This window comes from Berghia stephanieae, chromosome 6 (genome assembly GCF_034508935.2).
Source record: "Berghia stephanieae isolate SIO BIC M18660-M18661 chromosome 6, UCSD_Bste_1.3, whole genome shotgun sequence".
NCBI lineage: Eukaryota > Metazoa > Mollusca > Gastropoda > Nudibranchia > Aeolidiidae > Berghia > Berghia stephanieae.
In genome coordinates, this window is record NC_088365.1 from 64,896,064 (window position 1) to 64,912,874 (window position 16,811).

General features: G+C 36.9%; 1 protein-coding gene across 15 annotated transcripts in view; it reads left to right on the plus strand.

The window, feature by feature from the left end:
- The window catches only part of LOC144975456 (putative receptor-type tyrosine-protein phosphatase mosPTP-1), a 102,144-nt gene that overhangs the window by 23,353 nt on the left and 61,980 nt on the right, over positions 1-16,811 (plus strand). For all 15 annotated transcript variants that reach the window (XM_078919551.1, XM_078919537.1, XM_078919542.1 and 12 more), the window contains exons 3-6: positions 12,308-12,381; positions 13,310-13,423; positions 15,359-15,497; positions 16,516-16,636. In XM_078919551.1, coding sequence (XP_078775677.1) covers positions 12,308-12,381; positions 13,310-13,423; positions 15,359-15,497; positions 16,516-16,636 — 448 coding nt within the window. The remainder of the gene's footprint in view (positions 1-12,307; positions 12,382-13,309; positions 13,424-15,358; positions 15,498-16,515; positions 16,637-16,811) is intronic.

Here is a 16,811-nt window from a genome sequence, read left to right on the forward strand (position 1 = left end):
TAGTAGTAGTAGTAGTAGTAGTAGTATTAGTAGTATAGTAGTAGTAGTAGTAGTAGTAGTAGTAGTAGTAGTAGTAGTAGTAGTAGTAGTAGTAGTAGTAGTAGTAGTAGTAGTAGTAGTAGTAGTAGTAGTAGTATAGTAGTAGTAGTAGTAGTTAGTAGTAGTAGTAGTAGTAGTAGTAGTAGTAGTAGTATAGTAGTAGTAGTAGTAGTAGTAGTAGTAGTAGTAGTAGTAGTATGTAGTAGTAGTAGTAGTAGTAGTAGTAGTAGTAGTAGTAGTAGTAGTAGTAAGTAGTAGTAGTAGTAGTAGTAGTAGTAGTAGTATAGTAGTAGTAGTAAGTAGTAGTAAGTAGTAGTAGTAGTAGTAGTAGTAGTAGTAGTAGTATAGTAGTAGTAGTAGTAGTAGTAGTAGTAGTAGTATAGTAGTAGTAGTAGTAGTATAGTAGTATGTAGTAAGTAGAGTAGATAGTAAATAGTTTGTATAGTAGTAGTAGATAGTAGTAGGTAAGTTGTAGTGTAGAGTAGTAGTAGGAGGAGGAAAGGAGGAGGAGGAGGAGGAGGAGTAGTAGGATGCAGAAAATAAAGACAGGCATTTCAATTTTGACACGGCGCCGCCAAGTCTGGGACTTTTTTGTCCTAGTGCGGAAGTCTGCTATATTTTTCTACTATCACAAACGATATGAACACGGGACTGGGACAGTCCTGTCCCGTTGATTTTGTAGCATTTCACAACGGCTTGGGACACAACGGGACTGTTTTGTCCCGTCCCAATAGGTGCGGAAGATCTCTCTAAATTCTATATGTTACAGATTTGGGACAGGACTGTCCCGGGACAGTCCTGTCCTAGTGCGGAAGAGGGTTAAGAATAAAGAGAAGAGACTCTAGACAACCTACCCATACCAAGTTCCCGACGTTTTTTTTTTTTTTTTTTTTTTTTGGAGCTTGGTATGGGTAGGTCTAGCAGCTCTTCTCTTTATTCTTTGTATTTTGTCCGTGCCCGACGTCTTTATCCGGAAGACGGCAGTGCCGGGTCTCCGGTGTGGGTTAGCCCAAAGAGGTCTGCTGACCAAGTCTTTTTATGTGAAATAGGTTTCATTTTGAATGGAGGCAGATCTTTTTAGCTAGCAATGGCAAATAAACACCAACACCAAGCAAAACTTGTCAGGATTGGGCATCCTTTGGTACCGTGTTGATACTTTGCGCTTGGCTAAGAAACTCATAACGTTGCCATCCGGAAGTATAACGGACAACACACGAAACTATGTGTAACCATGAGCTTTAATAGTCTGGTTAATACAGTTTAGTTAGAATCACTCATAAACGTGAATGGCAAAAAAAAAAACAAAAAAAAAAAAAACAACAAAAAACAACAACAACAAAAACGATTAACAACGTCCCGACTGACGTCATCTTCATTCCATCTATACATAATTTTGTAATAGTGTGTCGCTGAGTTGTGTAATCATTGACTTTTTCTGTTTTAAAGATAAAACCCTAGCACTTATAAGACCTCGAACATTATTATATATAGAATGACGTTGACATCACTCGAGTCTTTGTTATTATTTTTTGCCATTCACGTCTTTGAGTAATTCTCACTTAACTTTATTAACCAGAATAGAGACGTTCAAGGTTACACATAGTTTTGTGTGATGGTCCGTTATACTTCCGGATGGCAATGTTGTGAGCTTCTTCGCCAAGCACATGCTATCTATACATAAATATGTAATAGTGTGTCGCTAAGGTTTGTGAACATTGACTTTATTTGTTTTTGAAAGATCAAAGTTTAGCACTTATTAACCTAATTATAGATTAGTTTCAGAATGTCCTTTGTCACAACCAGGGACGGCTGGTAATAATGGGCAGGGTGGGCAAATACCAGCCTGTTTTTTCAAGTTATAAGCTGTATTACCAGGTCCGAAATAATCTAATTTAAATTAGATAATTTTAAAAGTTAGTACTTAAACTTGATACCTCGTACTGAAATAAATTTGTATGTATTTTTGATAGATTGCGAATCCCCATGCACCCCGTAATGCATAAACCAGGATACGCTCCTGTTCTTTTTTATCACCCCCCCCCCCCCCCCCCCCCCCCCCCTTTCCCAACCACTCCACTCCGCCCACATCGTCATCTCATCGTCACGTCGCCTGACGGTGATTTTGCTGTCTGGCCTCTCTAGTTCTAGGTCGGGCTAATTCAAATGAGCCCACCTTATTAACCAGTGTACACTGTACACTAAATAGAGATTTTGGCAAACGAACTTTTTCTTATTTATTGCCTTACTTGTGCTGGTACCATTGATGTAATGACTTTGGGAAGGTTCCAGTATTGAATTAAATTTATCAATTTACTAATATTATATCAAGTTAGTATTAACTTGTGTTGTTTTAATATATTTGTTTATCCATTTAAATTATTTCTTTTTTATTTCTCGTTTTCTTTAGTGCTTCTCAAAATTCATTTATTTAAATTGTTGTCTTATTTGTTTGTTTTTTGTTTTGTTTTTTTTTTTTGTTTGTTTTTTTTTTTAAAACAAATTAATTTGTTCCTTTTTAAAAAAATTCTTAAAGTAATTACCGCTGTATTTTTTATTGCCAAATTAAATATTTTTGCAAAACAATGTATTTTCTATTGCATTCCCTCTAATAAAACACTTTTATTCAGAAGTTACGACTAAATAAATAATAAAATACAACCACCATTTCGGTTTACTCAACAATTGAATTAGTATACGAGAAATACTCTTCTGAGAAAGGGGAGAGTTGAATTCTAACTAAGTTGTTATAGAGGAAATAAAGACGTTTAAAGTTAAAGTTAAAGGAAGGGTGGGCAGATTCCGTTCTTGCCCGTCCTGAAGCTAATACATCCACAAAGATAGTTCGCGATGAAGAGGCGGGAAGCTAGGGGTTGGTTGGGTGAGGAGTAAAGATAGCCTAACACGGTCGTTATTGTTATAGTCTAGGTAACGAATGCATGAGGAGGGATTGGTAGCATTATTTTGTATTAATTGTATTGTATGAATTATTGGCGAAAGCCTAAGATTAAGTCAACTTTGTTTTTATTTGTCTTTTTTTGACTATGGAACTGATACTTATCATAGCAGACCTGCCTACTTGAAATAGAAAAATAAAAATCGTAGTTTTCAGGGTTAATAAAATCGTAGATATTTTAACTATCCTTTAAAAAAATCATCGGAATTTTCGTCTATTAAAGTATCAAATTAAAAAAAAAAACGAGAAAAACTGAGTGGAAACGTAATAATGATGGTGATGGTGGTGGTGGTAATACTGATGGTGGTGGTAGTATTATGGTAATATTATTATTATTATTATTATTATTATTATTATTATTATTATTATTATTATTATTATTATTATTATTATTATTATTATTATTATTATTATTATTATTATTATTATTATTATTATTATTATTATTATTATTATTATTATTATTATTATTATCATTATTATCATTATTATTATTATTATTATTATTATTATTATTATTATTATTATTATTATTATTATTATTGGTGGTATTACGATTGTTGTATTTTTTTGTGGTTATTAATGGTATCAATTTATTGTTTGGTTCCATTTATCATTTTCTTCCACTTTCATTTATGTTGTCATCAAATTGTATGATTTAATGGCGAAAGCCTAAGATTGAATAAACTTTGTAATATCGTACAGTAATCATCATTGTCGACGACATCGTCGTTGCCATCATTATCATCATCATTAACAACAACAACAAAATTAACACCAAGTACTACAATAGCAATAAAAACAATATCAACATCATCATATAATTTTCATCATCGTCTCCACAACTATCATTCTAACCAACAGCACCACCAAAACCACTACCATAATTACATCCTCCCTCACAGTCTCCTCTTCCTCCTCCTCCTCCTCCTCCACCACCACCACCACCGCTACCACTTTTCCAACCACTACCACCACCGGCACAATCATTCTAACCACCAAGAGAGCAGTAAAAATGATGCAATTTGAGCTCTGAATGAAACTCGAGTCATATCGCGGTTGTTGTTTCTCGATGAAAACTTTTAAGTTACTACGTACTTCTGAAAATGTAACAGAAATATCAATCTCGCCGTTGAGGGATTAAAGCATCTCTTTAATTTTTCGAGTGAACGAAATGGACTTGTATTGTCAAGGTGTTGTCGCATTTTGTCTCGTCGCTTTATTTTTTTGTTGTATTCTCTCTCGTGATTCCTTTTTGATTACGTTTGGAATAATTAAAATCTACAGGTATTGTCATTTCATTGTGAATGTGATTATTTGTGGTTGAAATATTTTATTTTCTTAAAGTTGAAATATATATATATATATATATATATATATATATATATATATATATATATATATAATATATATATATATATATATATATATATATATATATATATATGACCGAATCATCTTTGCCCCACCACTATAAATAGGCTAGAACCGCCACTGGTCACAACCTTTTGTTCTTCTGCTCTTATCTTTCAACAAGAAATGAAATGCAAAGAATTTCCTTTTCAGAAACCCGTGTAGTAGGAGTAGGAGTGTTAGTCACCCACGCAGTGGCGGCGCGGCACGCACCATTTGTCACGGAGAATACTGCCGATCTTTGAAAACGGCCTTGTATCTAGTTCTGGTCATCAAAGTTATCTGTGATCCATCCAATGTGTCGAATCGGTTTTATGTCGGGATTGTTTAAATTGCGGAACATTTAATTATTTATAGCGTGACTCAGCTGTACGGTCTTTGCTTCTTCGTACCCGAAAGGTACCGAGTTTGATCACCCGCCGCTGCGCTGGGTGGCTTTAAGCAAGTCACATCGCCCTAGCTCAATTTGTAGCGCTGCACTGCGGCTGGCGCCTGGGTTATTCCAGTCATCCCATGGAATAGACCCTAAAGAAAGATTTCCTCTATGGGATGAATAAAGGGAATTTTTTAGAATATTATTTTAATATAAGACTCGGGTAAAGCAGGGTTGTTTGTTTTGTTTTTTTCGTTTGTTTGTTGTTTTTGTTGTTGTGGCTTTATTGACGAAGGTGGATGACGAATGAGTAGAATTTGTTACGCTGCAAAAAAAAAAAAATAAAAAATTGTTACATTTCATATACATATTTCCGGTTGTCTCAGCTTAAATAAAGTTTCATATAGGTTCTAAGGATTATACGTCATTATACCGTTTTGGGACCAGTGTCCATATTTGTTATGATTCAGAGCGGTATGCTGATGATGGTGACTGCATGAGTAACCCAAGAAGGAACTGATTTGCTGTGCGGGTTTTTTGCTTATGTTGTTTTGTTTTTTTTTTTTTGTTTTTTTTTTTGTTTTTTTTATGGGGGTTGGGTAGTTTTTTGTTTTTTTGTTTTTGTTTTTTTTTTATGGGGGTTGGGTAGTTTTTTGTTTTTTTGTTTTTGTTTTTTTTTTCTTCTAATTCATTTTTTTTGTTCTGTTTATTATTATTATTATTATTATTATTATTATTATTATTATATTATTATTATTATTATTATTATTGTTATTATTATTATTATTATTATTATTATTATTATTATTATTATATTATTATTGTTATTATTATTATTAATTTTATTATTAATATTATTATTATTATTGTTGTTTTCATTATTATCATATTTTTTTTACCTTTTAGTTTTGTTGTTGCTTGTTTTTTTTTATCTGGGGGGGGGGGGGGAGGGGGTTCTTTCTTTCTCGTTTTCCTGTAAAGCTACTTAACGTGCATATAACATTTTCGCCCCACCAATAGATTCTTATACAAGGAGATGTTCAACTACCGTTTTGTTTTTTGTTTTTAAGCGTGCAACACTTAAAATCATAAATTCCACTTTAACTCAAGATGATCGTTGGGTGTTTGAGTTGTTGTCGTTGCGATAAATTTGTCTCTTTCCTTCCTTGTATTTGCCGCTCTCTAAGATGCACGATTTATTATCGCACCAAATAGCTAAGCGTTCAATAGATAAGATAATATCATGCATCTCGTGCTTTTTTTCCCCTTCTTTTTTTATTTAATATATCCAGTCAAATGCGCTTCAACTGTCGTAACGTCATTTCCCTCGTAATGACGCATGGTAACTTAGTAACTGGCTCTAAACTATCGGAACAATGGCGGACTCCCTTATGACATATTTCTCCGACGAGCAAAAAAGTGTATCCAGGGGAGAAAAAAAATATGAATCTGATCATGTTTTGACTTCTACACATTCTGATCACAAGACATATGAAGAGTTCTAGCCAGCATGAAGAATAAAAAGTACTAATTTTCTTTGTTTAGAACCACGATGACCGCCGTTGCCGGGCGGCGTGACATCAGACTACTGAATCCAATTGGCACTCCTTAGTTACTTACCTAGCGATTGCTTCTTTCTGTTTCCATTCCACGATTTTTATAGATAGATAGTATGTGCTTGGCGAAGAAGCTCACAACAGTGCCATTGGGAAATGTAACGAACCAACAATTAAATGAGAATTACTCGTAAACGTGGATGGCAAAAAAAAAAAAAAAACAACAAAACCCCCCCAAAAAAAACAATATCAAAGACCCGTTTTGAGCGTGTGTTTGGTTTGCTGTTCTGTTTTTTTGTTTTGTTTGTTTTTTGGGGGGTTGTTTTTTTTTTTTTTTATCTGTGGTATTCATTTTTTTGTTTATTACTTAATATCGATTCCCCCACAACCCCTAACCCTCGTGATCAACTTATTTCATCTTTTTAAAAATATAAAAATTACTGTTATTATATGCAAATTTTACTATCATAATATGTGTATTCGTAACAGTGAACAAAAGTGTAATGTCTAGAAAAAAAAAAAAAACTTGTTCAAATCTCATTGGAAGTGTTGTAAAAGCACTCTTCCGGAGGACTGGACACATATCTAATGCAATCGATCTTCTGGTTTCAGGGTATTGGTGTCTTATTTTCTAGTCTTATGCTGGTAGTCAATAAAGATATTCCACCCTCGCTCTCTAATCTTTTACGTCCCGTAATCTTAAAATTAAAAAAATAATAATAATAACAGTCGTCATTCAGAGCCATTGGGCCCATGGAGCCGGAGTTTATCCCGGTTTCTATAGCGTGAAACGGACAATAGCAATTGCTTGCTACCCTTAAGATAAGACGCTATTCTATCGCAAAGCACATTCCTCCAAATCTAACAGACTCAGCTACCCATTTACCGCTGGGTGGACAGGAGGGTCCAAAAAAAATAAATCTCGACTGCACCCTGGATCAATCTTGGTTCCTTCGCGTTTGAAGCGAGTGCTCTACCAACTGAGCTATTGGAACCTCCTCCCTGTAATCCTAAGAATCTGCCTATACTACATCCTGCTACTAAAATAGTTATGCCACCCACCTCTGCTCATGACTCAATATGCAACCCTTTCCAATGAATGAGTTTTTCATCCGGAAAAGAGGGAGGTTTGACGTCACGACCAAAGAAAGTATCGTGCAGGTTTTTCTTTCTTTGATCGCGATTACTGCTTTCCATTGTTATATTATATTATTGCGGGTTGCGATTTTGTTTTATTTATTTATTTATTTATTTATTTATTTATTTATTTATTTATTTATTTATTTATTTATTTATTTATTTATTGGTCTTTTGTTTTGTTTTGTTTCTCTTGTTATTTCTTTCTTTCTTTTTTTTTTTTTTGTTTGTTTTTGTTGTGTTTTATTTTTCGTTGGGTTTTTTAAAATTTATTTATTTGTTTGCATTGTTTTCTGTCTCTCTTTTGCTTTGTATTTGACAATAATAATAATAATAATAATAATAATAATAATAATAATAATAATAATGTGTGTGTGTGGGTGTGTTGGTGCGTTGTGTGTCTTAACTAGTGTTTGAATATTTGCATGTGAGTGTTTGTTTAGTAAAAATAGTTCTTCAGAACCCATATTACCGGAATTTATCCCGGTTCCTACGGGATGTCTGCTTAGTCAACAGGGGGATGGGGTGGGGACCGATTCCTTTGTGTGTCAAGCCAGTGCTCAACCAACTGAGCTATTCGGACCCCCTGAGTGTTTGTGTTCACGCGCGCTAATGTCTGGTTTTCAAGAGTGACGACAAAGACACCCAAGAGTGGTTTTGTTGTCAGGGTTGTTGAGTGTTGTGTGTGTGTGTGTGTGTGTGTGTGTGTGTGTGTGTGTGTTTTGTCGCAGTCATGATGACTGGAAGACGCCCTTTGTCAAAAGTGAAACCCGATATCTATCAATTAATTTTGAGGTTTTCTTGCCGCCCTCCCCCTCCCCCCCCCCCCCCCCCCCCCCCCCTCCCCTTTTGTTCTGTCTTGTGGCTATTTCGATTTTGACCTGCCACGCCCATATGCTGGTACCCCGGCATTCATGTCTTGTGACTGCTATTGCTGTTTGGTTTAAATGTTTACAGATGGAACCAGGCGGGCATTGCGCCTAAGGCTAAGGCAAGGCCACACTGCGAGCGAAGCGGGCGGGGCGAAGCGATTTACTTATGTGGCTTCACTGGGAGCGTTGGAAACCGAGCGATTCAAAGCGATCCATGCCTAATGTGTAATCATTTCTTTCAGTCTGCTGTGACTGGAGACATTGATGTGTGCGTCGAGCGATTCGAGCGAAGAAAAAATGATACAATCTCTCGCTCAGGTCTGCTTCGCTGCTGATATGCCAGTCACCTCTTTATATTTGTTTTTTTTTTTTTTTTTTTGTATTCTCGCTCCGCTCCGTACCGCCCGCTTCGCTTGGAGTGTGGCCTCAGCCTTCATGTAGTTCCATATCTGAAGCAGACGTCGGAGGTCATCTTCCGCCAAGCTGATCTATCTCTTGCCAATTCTATTAAAGCAGCGCCACCTTTCTCAGCTTCATCTGTCCAAGTTCTTATCCCTTTCAAATACGTTATTCTTTGTCTTCCTCTTATTCTTTTTCCATTCATCTTTCCAGTCAAGGCGAGTATTTCCAAACCAGGGTGGCGGATAATGTGTCCTAAAAATTCCATTTGGCGTTTGATGATTTTTGTTATCAGTGATCTTTTTCTGTTTGCCATTTCTAAAATTTCTTCATTTCTTTTCCTTTCCATCCATGACACCCTCATCATTCTTCTGTAAAACCACATTTCCACTGCCTCCAGTCTTTTAACCATGGTCTTGTTTATGGTCCAGCTCTCACAACCATATAGCAGCACAGACAGTACATAGCAATCCAGGACTTTGATTTTTGTTTTCATGCTAATATTCCTGTTTTTCATAATTGTATGCAGCTGGTTGAATGCATTCTTCGCCATACCTATTCTTTTCTTTATTTCACAATCTGATTTTCCATTGGATGTTACATTGAAGCCTAAATATTTGAAACATTCAACTTGTTGTATTGTTTGTCCTCTGCTTGTTATTACACAGGTTGGTGGGTTATTATTTTTAGATACCGTCATACATTCTGTTTTAGATATATTCAGTTCCAGTCCCATATTTTCACTACTCCTGACTACAACATCCAGTAATTCTTGTAGTTCATGTTCAGATTCTGCCAGTAGAACCGTATCATCTGCATACCTCAGATTTGTTACATTCTTTCCTCCAATACACACCCCCTTCTTATGTTCGATATCTCTTAATATCATTTCACTATAGAGGTTGAATAAATCTGGAGACAAAACACACCCCTGCCTAACTCCTCTTCTAATAGGTGTAAAACTGCTTAGTTCATTGTCAACACGCATTGCTGCTTCTTGTTCCCAGTACAAATTCCGTAATATTCTTAAATCTTTACCATCAATGTCCAAGGATGATAGAATTTTGAATAGTTTTTCGTGTTGTACTTTATCAAAGGCTTTTGAATAGTCGATGAAACACATATACAGATCTTTATTTACTTCAATACATCTTTCCATCAGCATTGATAATGTGAATATTCCATTTCTGGTACCCTTGTCCTCAACAAAACCAAATTGCATCTCCCCAATTTCAGGTCGTATTTTATTTCTTATTCTTAGTAAAATTATCTTCAAAAGAATTTTTGTGAGGTGGCTCATTAGGCTAATAGTTCTGTGTTGTTCACAGCCTTACAGAGGCAAAACGAGAGTCTCCCTAGATTACCTACCCTCGCGCCCCCCCCCCCCCCCTCCATGATAATTTGCCCATAGTATTTGCACGCGAGAGAAGCAACCAATCACCTTCATGGATTTGGTTTGTTTGTCCTATTAATTTATTCTTCTCATATTGCTTACTCTTCTGTGTTTATGTAAACATGAACGGTATTATTTTGGGTGTTGGTTGAAGGAAGGTTCCGTGTTTGGTATTTTGTTCTTTTTTGTTTTTTGTTTTTTTGTTTTGAAATTGTTATATTCATTTTTGTTTATTTCTTTTAACTTAACTTCGCGGAAGTCCCAGGTTTGAAAGTTTTTGCCAAGACTAGAGTTAATTTTTTATTCATCGATCGATATAAATTTGATGGCTGGATGGACGCGTTTTCTGGCCAAAATTATAATTTAAATACGCGTTTTTTTCGAGATAATCTGGCAAACATTCACTTCCCGCCCTCCACTCTCTACCCTGCAGTCATAGTAAAAAAAAATGTTTAGACGGTCGGTGGGTCTAATTTTATTGGGTAGATCATTAAAGATAGATTAGTGTTCTCACCAAAGATGTAACGAACGTTGGGAATTCGTATTGCTAAATAAACCAAGGATGCCTTCAGTGCATAAATAAATGTCTTTCGCCCTTCTCCTCTCCGCAACAAAATGCTTTTAGGTTTCTGGTGGTTATCGTGTTGGGTGTTTTTCTTTCTATTTTAATCCTATATATATATTTTTTAATTTTTTTTTGTTGCTAACATTTTGCAGGTTAGGGTTTGAACAAACAATAATAAAAAAATAGATTAACAAAACCATTTTAAAAAATACCCTTTAAAAATGAAAAAGGAAACAAGCAAACAAATAAATTTATAACAAAAAACAAAAACAAAAAGAAAACAACGTAAATGTAAAATATGGACTTGACCTTTGTGTTAGATAGATCCGTATCTGCCATTTTTCTGTAAGAAAAGCGCTTGGTGCCTGTTTAGACGAGGTAAAGCCCTATAAGAATGTATAGTTGTAGTTTTGGGAAATGATAATTTTTTTCATTGGTAATCATCTCTCTGTTGTGTAGTTATTTTAAAATATATTTTTAAAAAACATTTGAGTGTTTTCCTCTTAGTCGGATCTTGTGCTGGTTTTAGGTGATCTCAAACTAAGTACACTGATAGTGTGCTCTTGGAATCTACATCTGTTCCCTATTTGAACCAGTCCCCCTTTATCTTACTTTTTTCTCCTCAAGTCTTTTTAATTGTACATCTAGAATGTTTTTACAATCCGGTTTTCTTCCTTTTTTTTTTCTTTTCTGGCGCTGATATGACCTATATGTGTTGTAAGCACCGTAAAACCCCTTAAAAACACACAAAACCAATCAGTTCATAGCTGGCAGCTTTGAATTCACGATAGCTAGTAGAGTAAAGATTTGGATAGATCTAGAGTGAAGGCATGTTATATAGAAGGCCTTGGTCGAGTACATTAGTTTGCATCATCAGTGGTCTGTGTGATCTCTTCCATGGCAGAGAAATCCACCCACCATTCACAGTACATCTAGAAACATGGAGTAGCTCCCTCCCATCAATCGTCCGAGTCTAATGGGGTTAAAAGGCATAAGCTTAATATTATTATAATGGCTTTCAGATCTGCCACTCATGTTATCTATGGAATCCGAATAAATACTTTTAAAAAATAATAATAAAAAAATAAAAAATAAAAATAAATATTATATATATATATATAATATATAATATATATATATATATAATATATATATATATATATATATATATATATATATATATATATATATATATATATATATATATAATGTGTGTGTGTGTTTGTGTGTGTGTGTGTGTGTGTGTGTGTTCGTTTGTTATGGGTTGGGTCTGGGGGTGGAGGGGGGGGGTATTTATTTATTTATTTATTTATTTATTTATTTATTTATTTATTTATATATTTATGAATATTTGTTTGGTGTTTTTTATAAAGTAATAATTTAACTTTAATTTTCTTTGTTTATTAGTTGTATTTTTTATTTATTTATTTTTTTTTTCGAAAAAGAAAAAGGTGTTGTTTAGCCATTGTTGATCACAATCTGGCAGGAGGGGGAGGGGGGGGGGGGAATGTAGGTATGGTGTTGATTATGATATTTTACCTGATAGATTCATTATTATAACGTGTATCTCCCCCCTCCCACCTCTCCCTCTTTTCTTCCCATTACAGATAGGCCATGTGTTGCTGACAAGGAGACTGTGCTGCGTCAAGTAGGGGAGAATGCCACGCTGGAATGTCCTGAGGTAAGGAAATGGTGGGGGATTTCATTCCCTTCCACCTCTTACTTCTCTTTCCCCTTCTTCTTCTTCTTCTTCTTCTTCTTCTTCTTCTTCTTCTTCTTCTTCTTCTTCTTCTTCTTCTTCTTCTTCTTCTTCTTCTTCTTCTTCTTCTTCTTCTTCTTCTTCTTCTTCTTCTTCTTCTTCTTCTTCTTTTCCTCCTCCTCCTCCTCATTATCCTCCTCCCCCTCTTCCCCCTCCTTCTCCTCCTCCCGCTCTTCCTCCTTCTCCTCCTCCCGCTCTTCCTCCTTCTCCTCCTACCCCTCTTCCTCCTCATCCCCCTCATCTTCCTCCTCCTCCTCCACCACCTCATCCTTCTCCTCCACCTCTTCTTCTTCTTCTTCTTCTTCTTCTTCTTCTTCTTCTTCTTCTTCTTCTTCTTCTTCTTCTTCTTCTTCTTCTTCTTCTTCTTCTTCTTCTCCTCTTCCTCCTCCTCCTCCTCCTCCTCCTCCTCCTCCTCTTCTTCTTCTTCTTCTTCTTCTTCTTCTTCTTCTTCTTCTTCTTCTTCTTCTTCTTCTTCTTCTTCTTCTTCTTCTTCTTCTTCTTCTTCTTCTTCTTCTTCTTCTTCTTCTTCTTCTTTTCCTTCTCCTCTTCCTTCTCCTCCTCCCGCTTTTTCTCCTTCTCCTCCTACCCCTCTTCTCCTCATCCCCCTCATCTTCCTCCTCCTCCTCCACCACCTCATCCTTCTCCTCCACTTCTTCTTCTTCTTCTTCTTCTTCTTCTTCTTCTTCTTCTTCTTCTTCTTCTTCTTCTTCTTCTTCTTCTTCTTCTTCTTCTTCTTCTTCTTCTTCTTCTTCTTCTTCTTCTTCTTCTTCTTCTTCTTCTCCTCCTTTTCCTTCTCCCCTTCTCCTCTTAATTAATTTTTATAAATTGGAATTACTATTTATTATGACAGTTGCTTCAAGGAGAGACATACGGCAGCCTGGTGTGGAGCCACAATGGTAAACTTTTGGCCTCCCAGACGATGAGTGGACAGATTGACATAGCTGACAATTCCATGAAAGATCAGGTGAGACTTGATGTGATGTTGGGAGACTTACTGTGTGGACTTATTTATCCTGGTCTCTGGTGGGGTGTGGGACTGCAACAGTATTCCTGTTGGTATCTGGAGGGGTGCGGTGTGGGACTGCAACAATATTCCTCTTTGTCTCTGGTGGGGTGTGGGACTGCAACAATATTCCTCTCTGTCTCTGGTGGGCTGTGGGACTGCAACAATATTCCTCTATGTCTCTGGTGGGCTGTGGGACTGCAACAATATTCCTCTTGGTCTCTGGTGGGGTGTGGGACTGCAACAGTATTCCTCTCTGTCTCGGGCGGGGTGTGGGACTACAACAGTATTCCTCTTGGTTTCTGATGGGGTGTGGGACTGCAACAGTATTCCTCTCTGTCTCTGGTGGGCTGTGGGACTACAATAGTATTCCTCTGGTCTCTGGTGGGGTGTGGGACTGCAACAATATTCCTCTTGGTCTCTGGTGGGGTGTGGGACTAAAACAGTATTCCTCTTGGTACTTGGAGGGGTGTGGAACTGCAACAATATTCCTCTTGGTCTCTGGAGGGGTGTGGGACTACAACAGTATTCCTCTTGGTACTTGGAGGGGTGTGGGACTGCAACAATATTCCTCTTGGTCTCTGGAGGGGTGTGGGACTGCAACAGTATTCCTCTTGGTCTCTGGTGGGGTGTGGGACTGCAACAATATTCCTCTTGGTCTCTGGTGGGGTGTGGGACTGCAACAGTATTCCTCTCTGTCTCTGGTGGGGTGTGGGACTGCAACAATATTCCTCTGGTCTCTGGAGGGGTGTGGGACTGCAACAGTATTCCTCTTGGTCTCTGGTGGGGTGTGGGACTGCAACAGTATTTCTCTTGGTCTCTGGTGGGGTGTGGGACTGCAACAGTATTCTGGGCTCTGGTGGGCTGTGGGACTACAACAATATTCCTCTCTGTCTCTGGTGGGGTGTGGGACTGCATGTGAAGCGAGTGCTCTACCAACTGAGCTATTGGGACCCCCAGCTTTTTTAAAAAAAGGATTTTTATTGTATATGACACTTCCTCGGGGCTTCCCACCATTCTGCATTTAATAATTTGATTTTGGGAGCTGGTTGTACAATATTGATATTTCACAGCGATCAGATGCTGTTCACAACAATCTTACTATTTAAATTCAAGCTTAGTTGTTTTTCAGAGGCATGAGGCCCATGGATCTGGAGCTTATCCCGGTTCCTATAGCGTGAATCGGACAATAGTAATTGCTTGCCATACTTTGGATACTTTCTGCCAGCTCTGACAGGACCAGCTAACCAATCACTGCTGGATGGACAGGGGGTGGGGAGTCAGAAAAAATCTTGACTGCACCAGGATTGATCTTGGTCCCTTCGTTTGTCAAGCAAGTTCTTTACCAACTGATCTATCAGGATCCCCGGCATTGGATAATATTCAGTCGATATTCTGACCTGCCAACTTGAAAATTTAAAAACTCATTATTTTTAGGATGTAAAAATCGTGATCACTATAATTTAATTTAAAAATCAACAAGTTACCCACAACAAAAGGATTACTTAACACTTCAAAATACATAAAATTATATAGTCTGACATCATCAATGTTCAGCTTCAATAAGCTTTAATAGTAGTAGTAGTATCGTTCGGCTACACTTCTATGTTCAAGGTATCAATCCAGGTTCTGAAGTCATCATCACATTTGTTGATGGTTTCAAATCCCCCTTCAAGTTTTGTCTCTGGGCAATCTAGTACTAGGTGGAATAAGCTATAATGACATGTACTGATGCTCTTCAAGCTCTGAATTTGTAGCCAAAATTTTGTAATTCTACGAATGTTTCGTGAGTAGTTTGCAGGTCTGGATATTGCTGATTTGTTGAGGGGTTTTTTGGTTGTTTTTCTTTTTTAATATTTTATCTTTGACATTCTATTCTTTTCTTACCGTCATCAGGTTTCCATTTTATCAGACATGACGTTGGTCATTTCTCCCGTATCTCAAGAGGTCAAAGGGGACTTTGAGTGTACTATGGATTTCACCTTCCAAGGTCAAGTCAGCTCCAAATCCAATGGTTATGACTTGGTTGTTCAGGGTAAGATTCTGTTTCTTGTATGCTACAGTGAATGACATAATCAGTCGGGTAGGTGAAAAGGTTTGAACTGAGATAGTTTAGTTAGAAGGTAATTTTTATGAAAAATGAGTTCTTGTCATAAATTATTAAATCAACCCTTTTTGTACATCTTCGGGAATATCAAAGCTTAAATTCACTTCTAAATATTTTTTACAGCTAATCAAGTTGAAAAAGTATGAAATTTGAAAAAGGTTGCTGGATACCTTTCCCAAACATCTGACCATAACCATGAAAAAAAAAAAAAATCACTCGGTTTACTTCAAATAAAGATTAAAATGCTCTGGGGAGCATATTCTTTCAGAAAATGGGGGGGGGGGGATGCAAATCGAAAATTTTCACCGTCCGACTGATTATGTCATGCACTTATTATAAACATAATCAGTCCTTAAAAGGACTTTGGAAGACCACAGAGCAATGCAAATATACTAGTCGAATCTATAGTTGGAACTGCTCTTTTAATTTCTCTTTAAGTTTAGGATTTTTTGTGGTCTCCATGAAATTTTCCTCTGATATTGTCTGATGGCAAATTTTCCTCTGATATTGTCTGATGGCAAATTTTCCTCTGATATTGTATCAGAAATTTTCCTCTGAATGGGACAGCATGGCTCAGCGGTACAGTCTTTGCTTCGTACCCTAAAGGTACTGAGTTCAACTACCTGCCTCGTTGTGTGGCCTTGAGCTAGTCTCCTCGCCTTAGCTCACTTTGAGGCACTGCACTGCGGCTGACGCCTGGGTTATTCGATCCAGTCTTCCCTTGGAATAGACCCTAATGTAAAATTTCACCTTGGGGATGAATAAAGGGAATTTATTTATTTATTTATTTTTTTTTAATTGTCTGACGGTAATTTTTTTCTGAAAACTGTTTGATGGCAAATTTTCCTCTGAAATTGGCCTTGGGGATTCTCGCACCCCTGAATCAAATACTAAGATTGGGAATATAAGACTGTTAATAGATTTTCAATTGTCCTCCATTTCTCAGATGTTCCCAAACGACCCAAAAAGCCAAAGGTCACCAATGTGACCTCATCTCAGGTGACTGTTACTTGGGAGGCCACTGACAGCAACAACAGTCCTATCAAGAATTATAAATTGGATATCAGGTTTGTCTCCCCTTTTCCATACGTTGCCTGCTGCTTACTTACACCATCAGTAAATTATTTTTTAAAAAATGGAGCTTTTATATAGGGCAATATTCACTTAACGTGCTCAAAGCGCTGGTCAACAGCAACACTTAACATGTAGGACGTGTCATGACGCCTGTTAGGTGATATTACA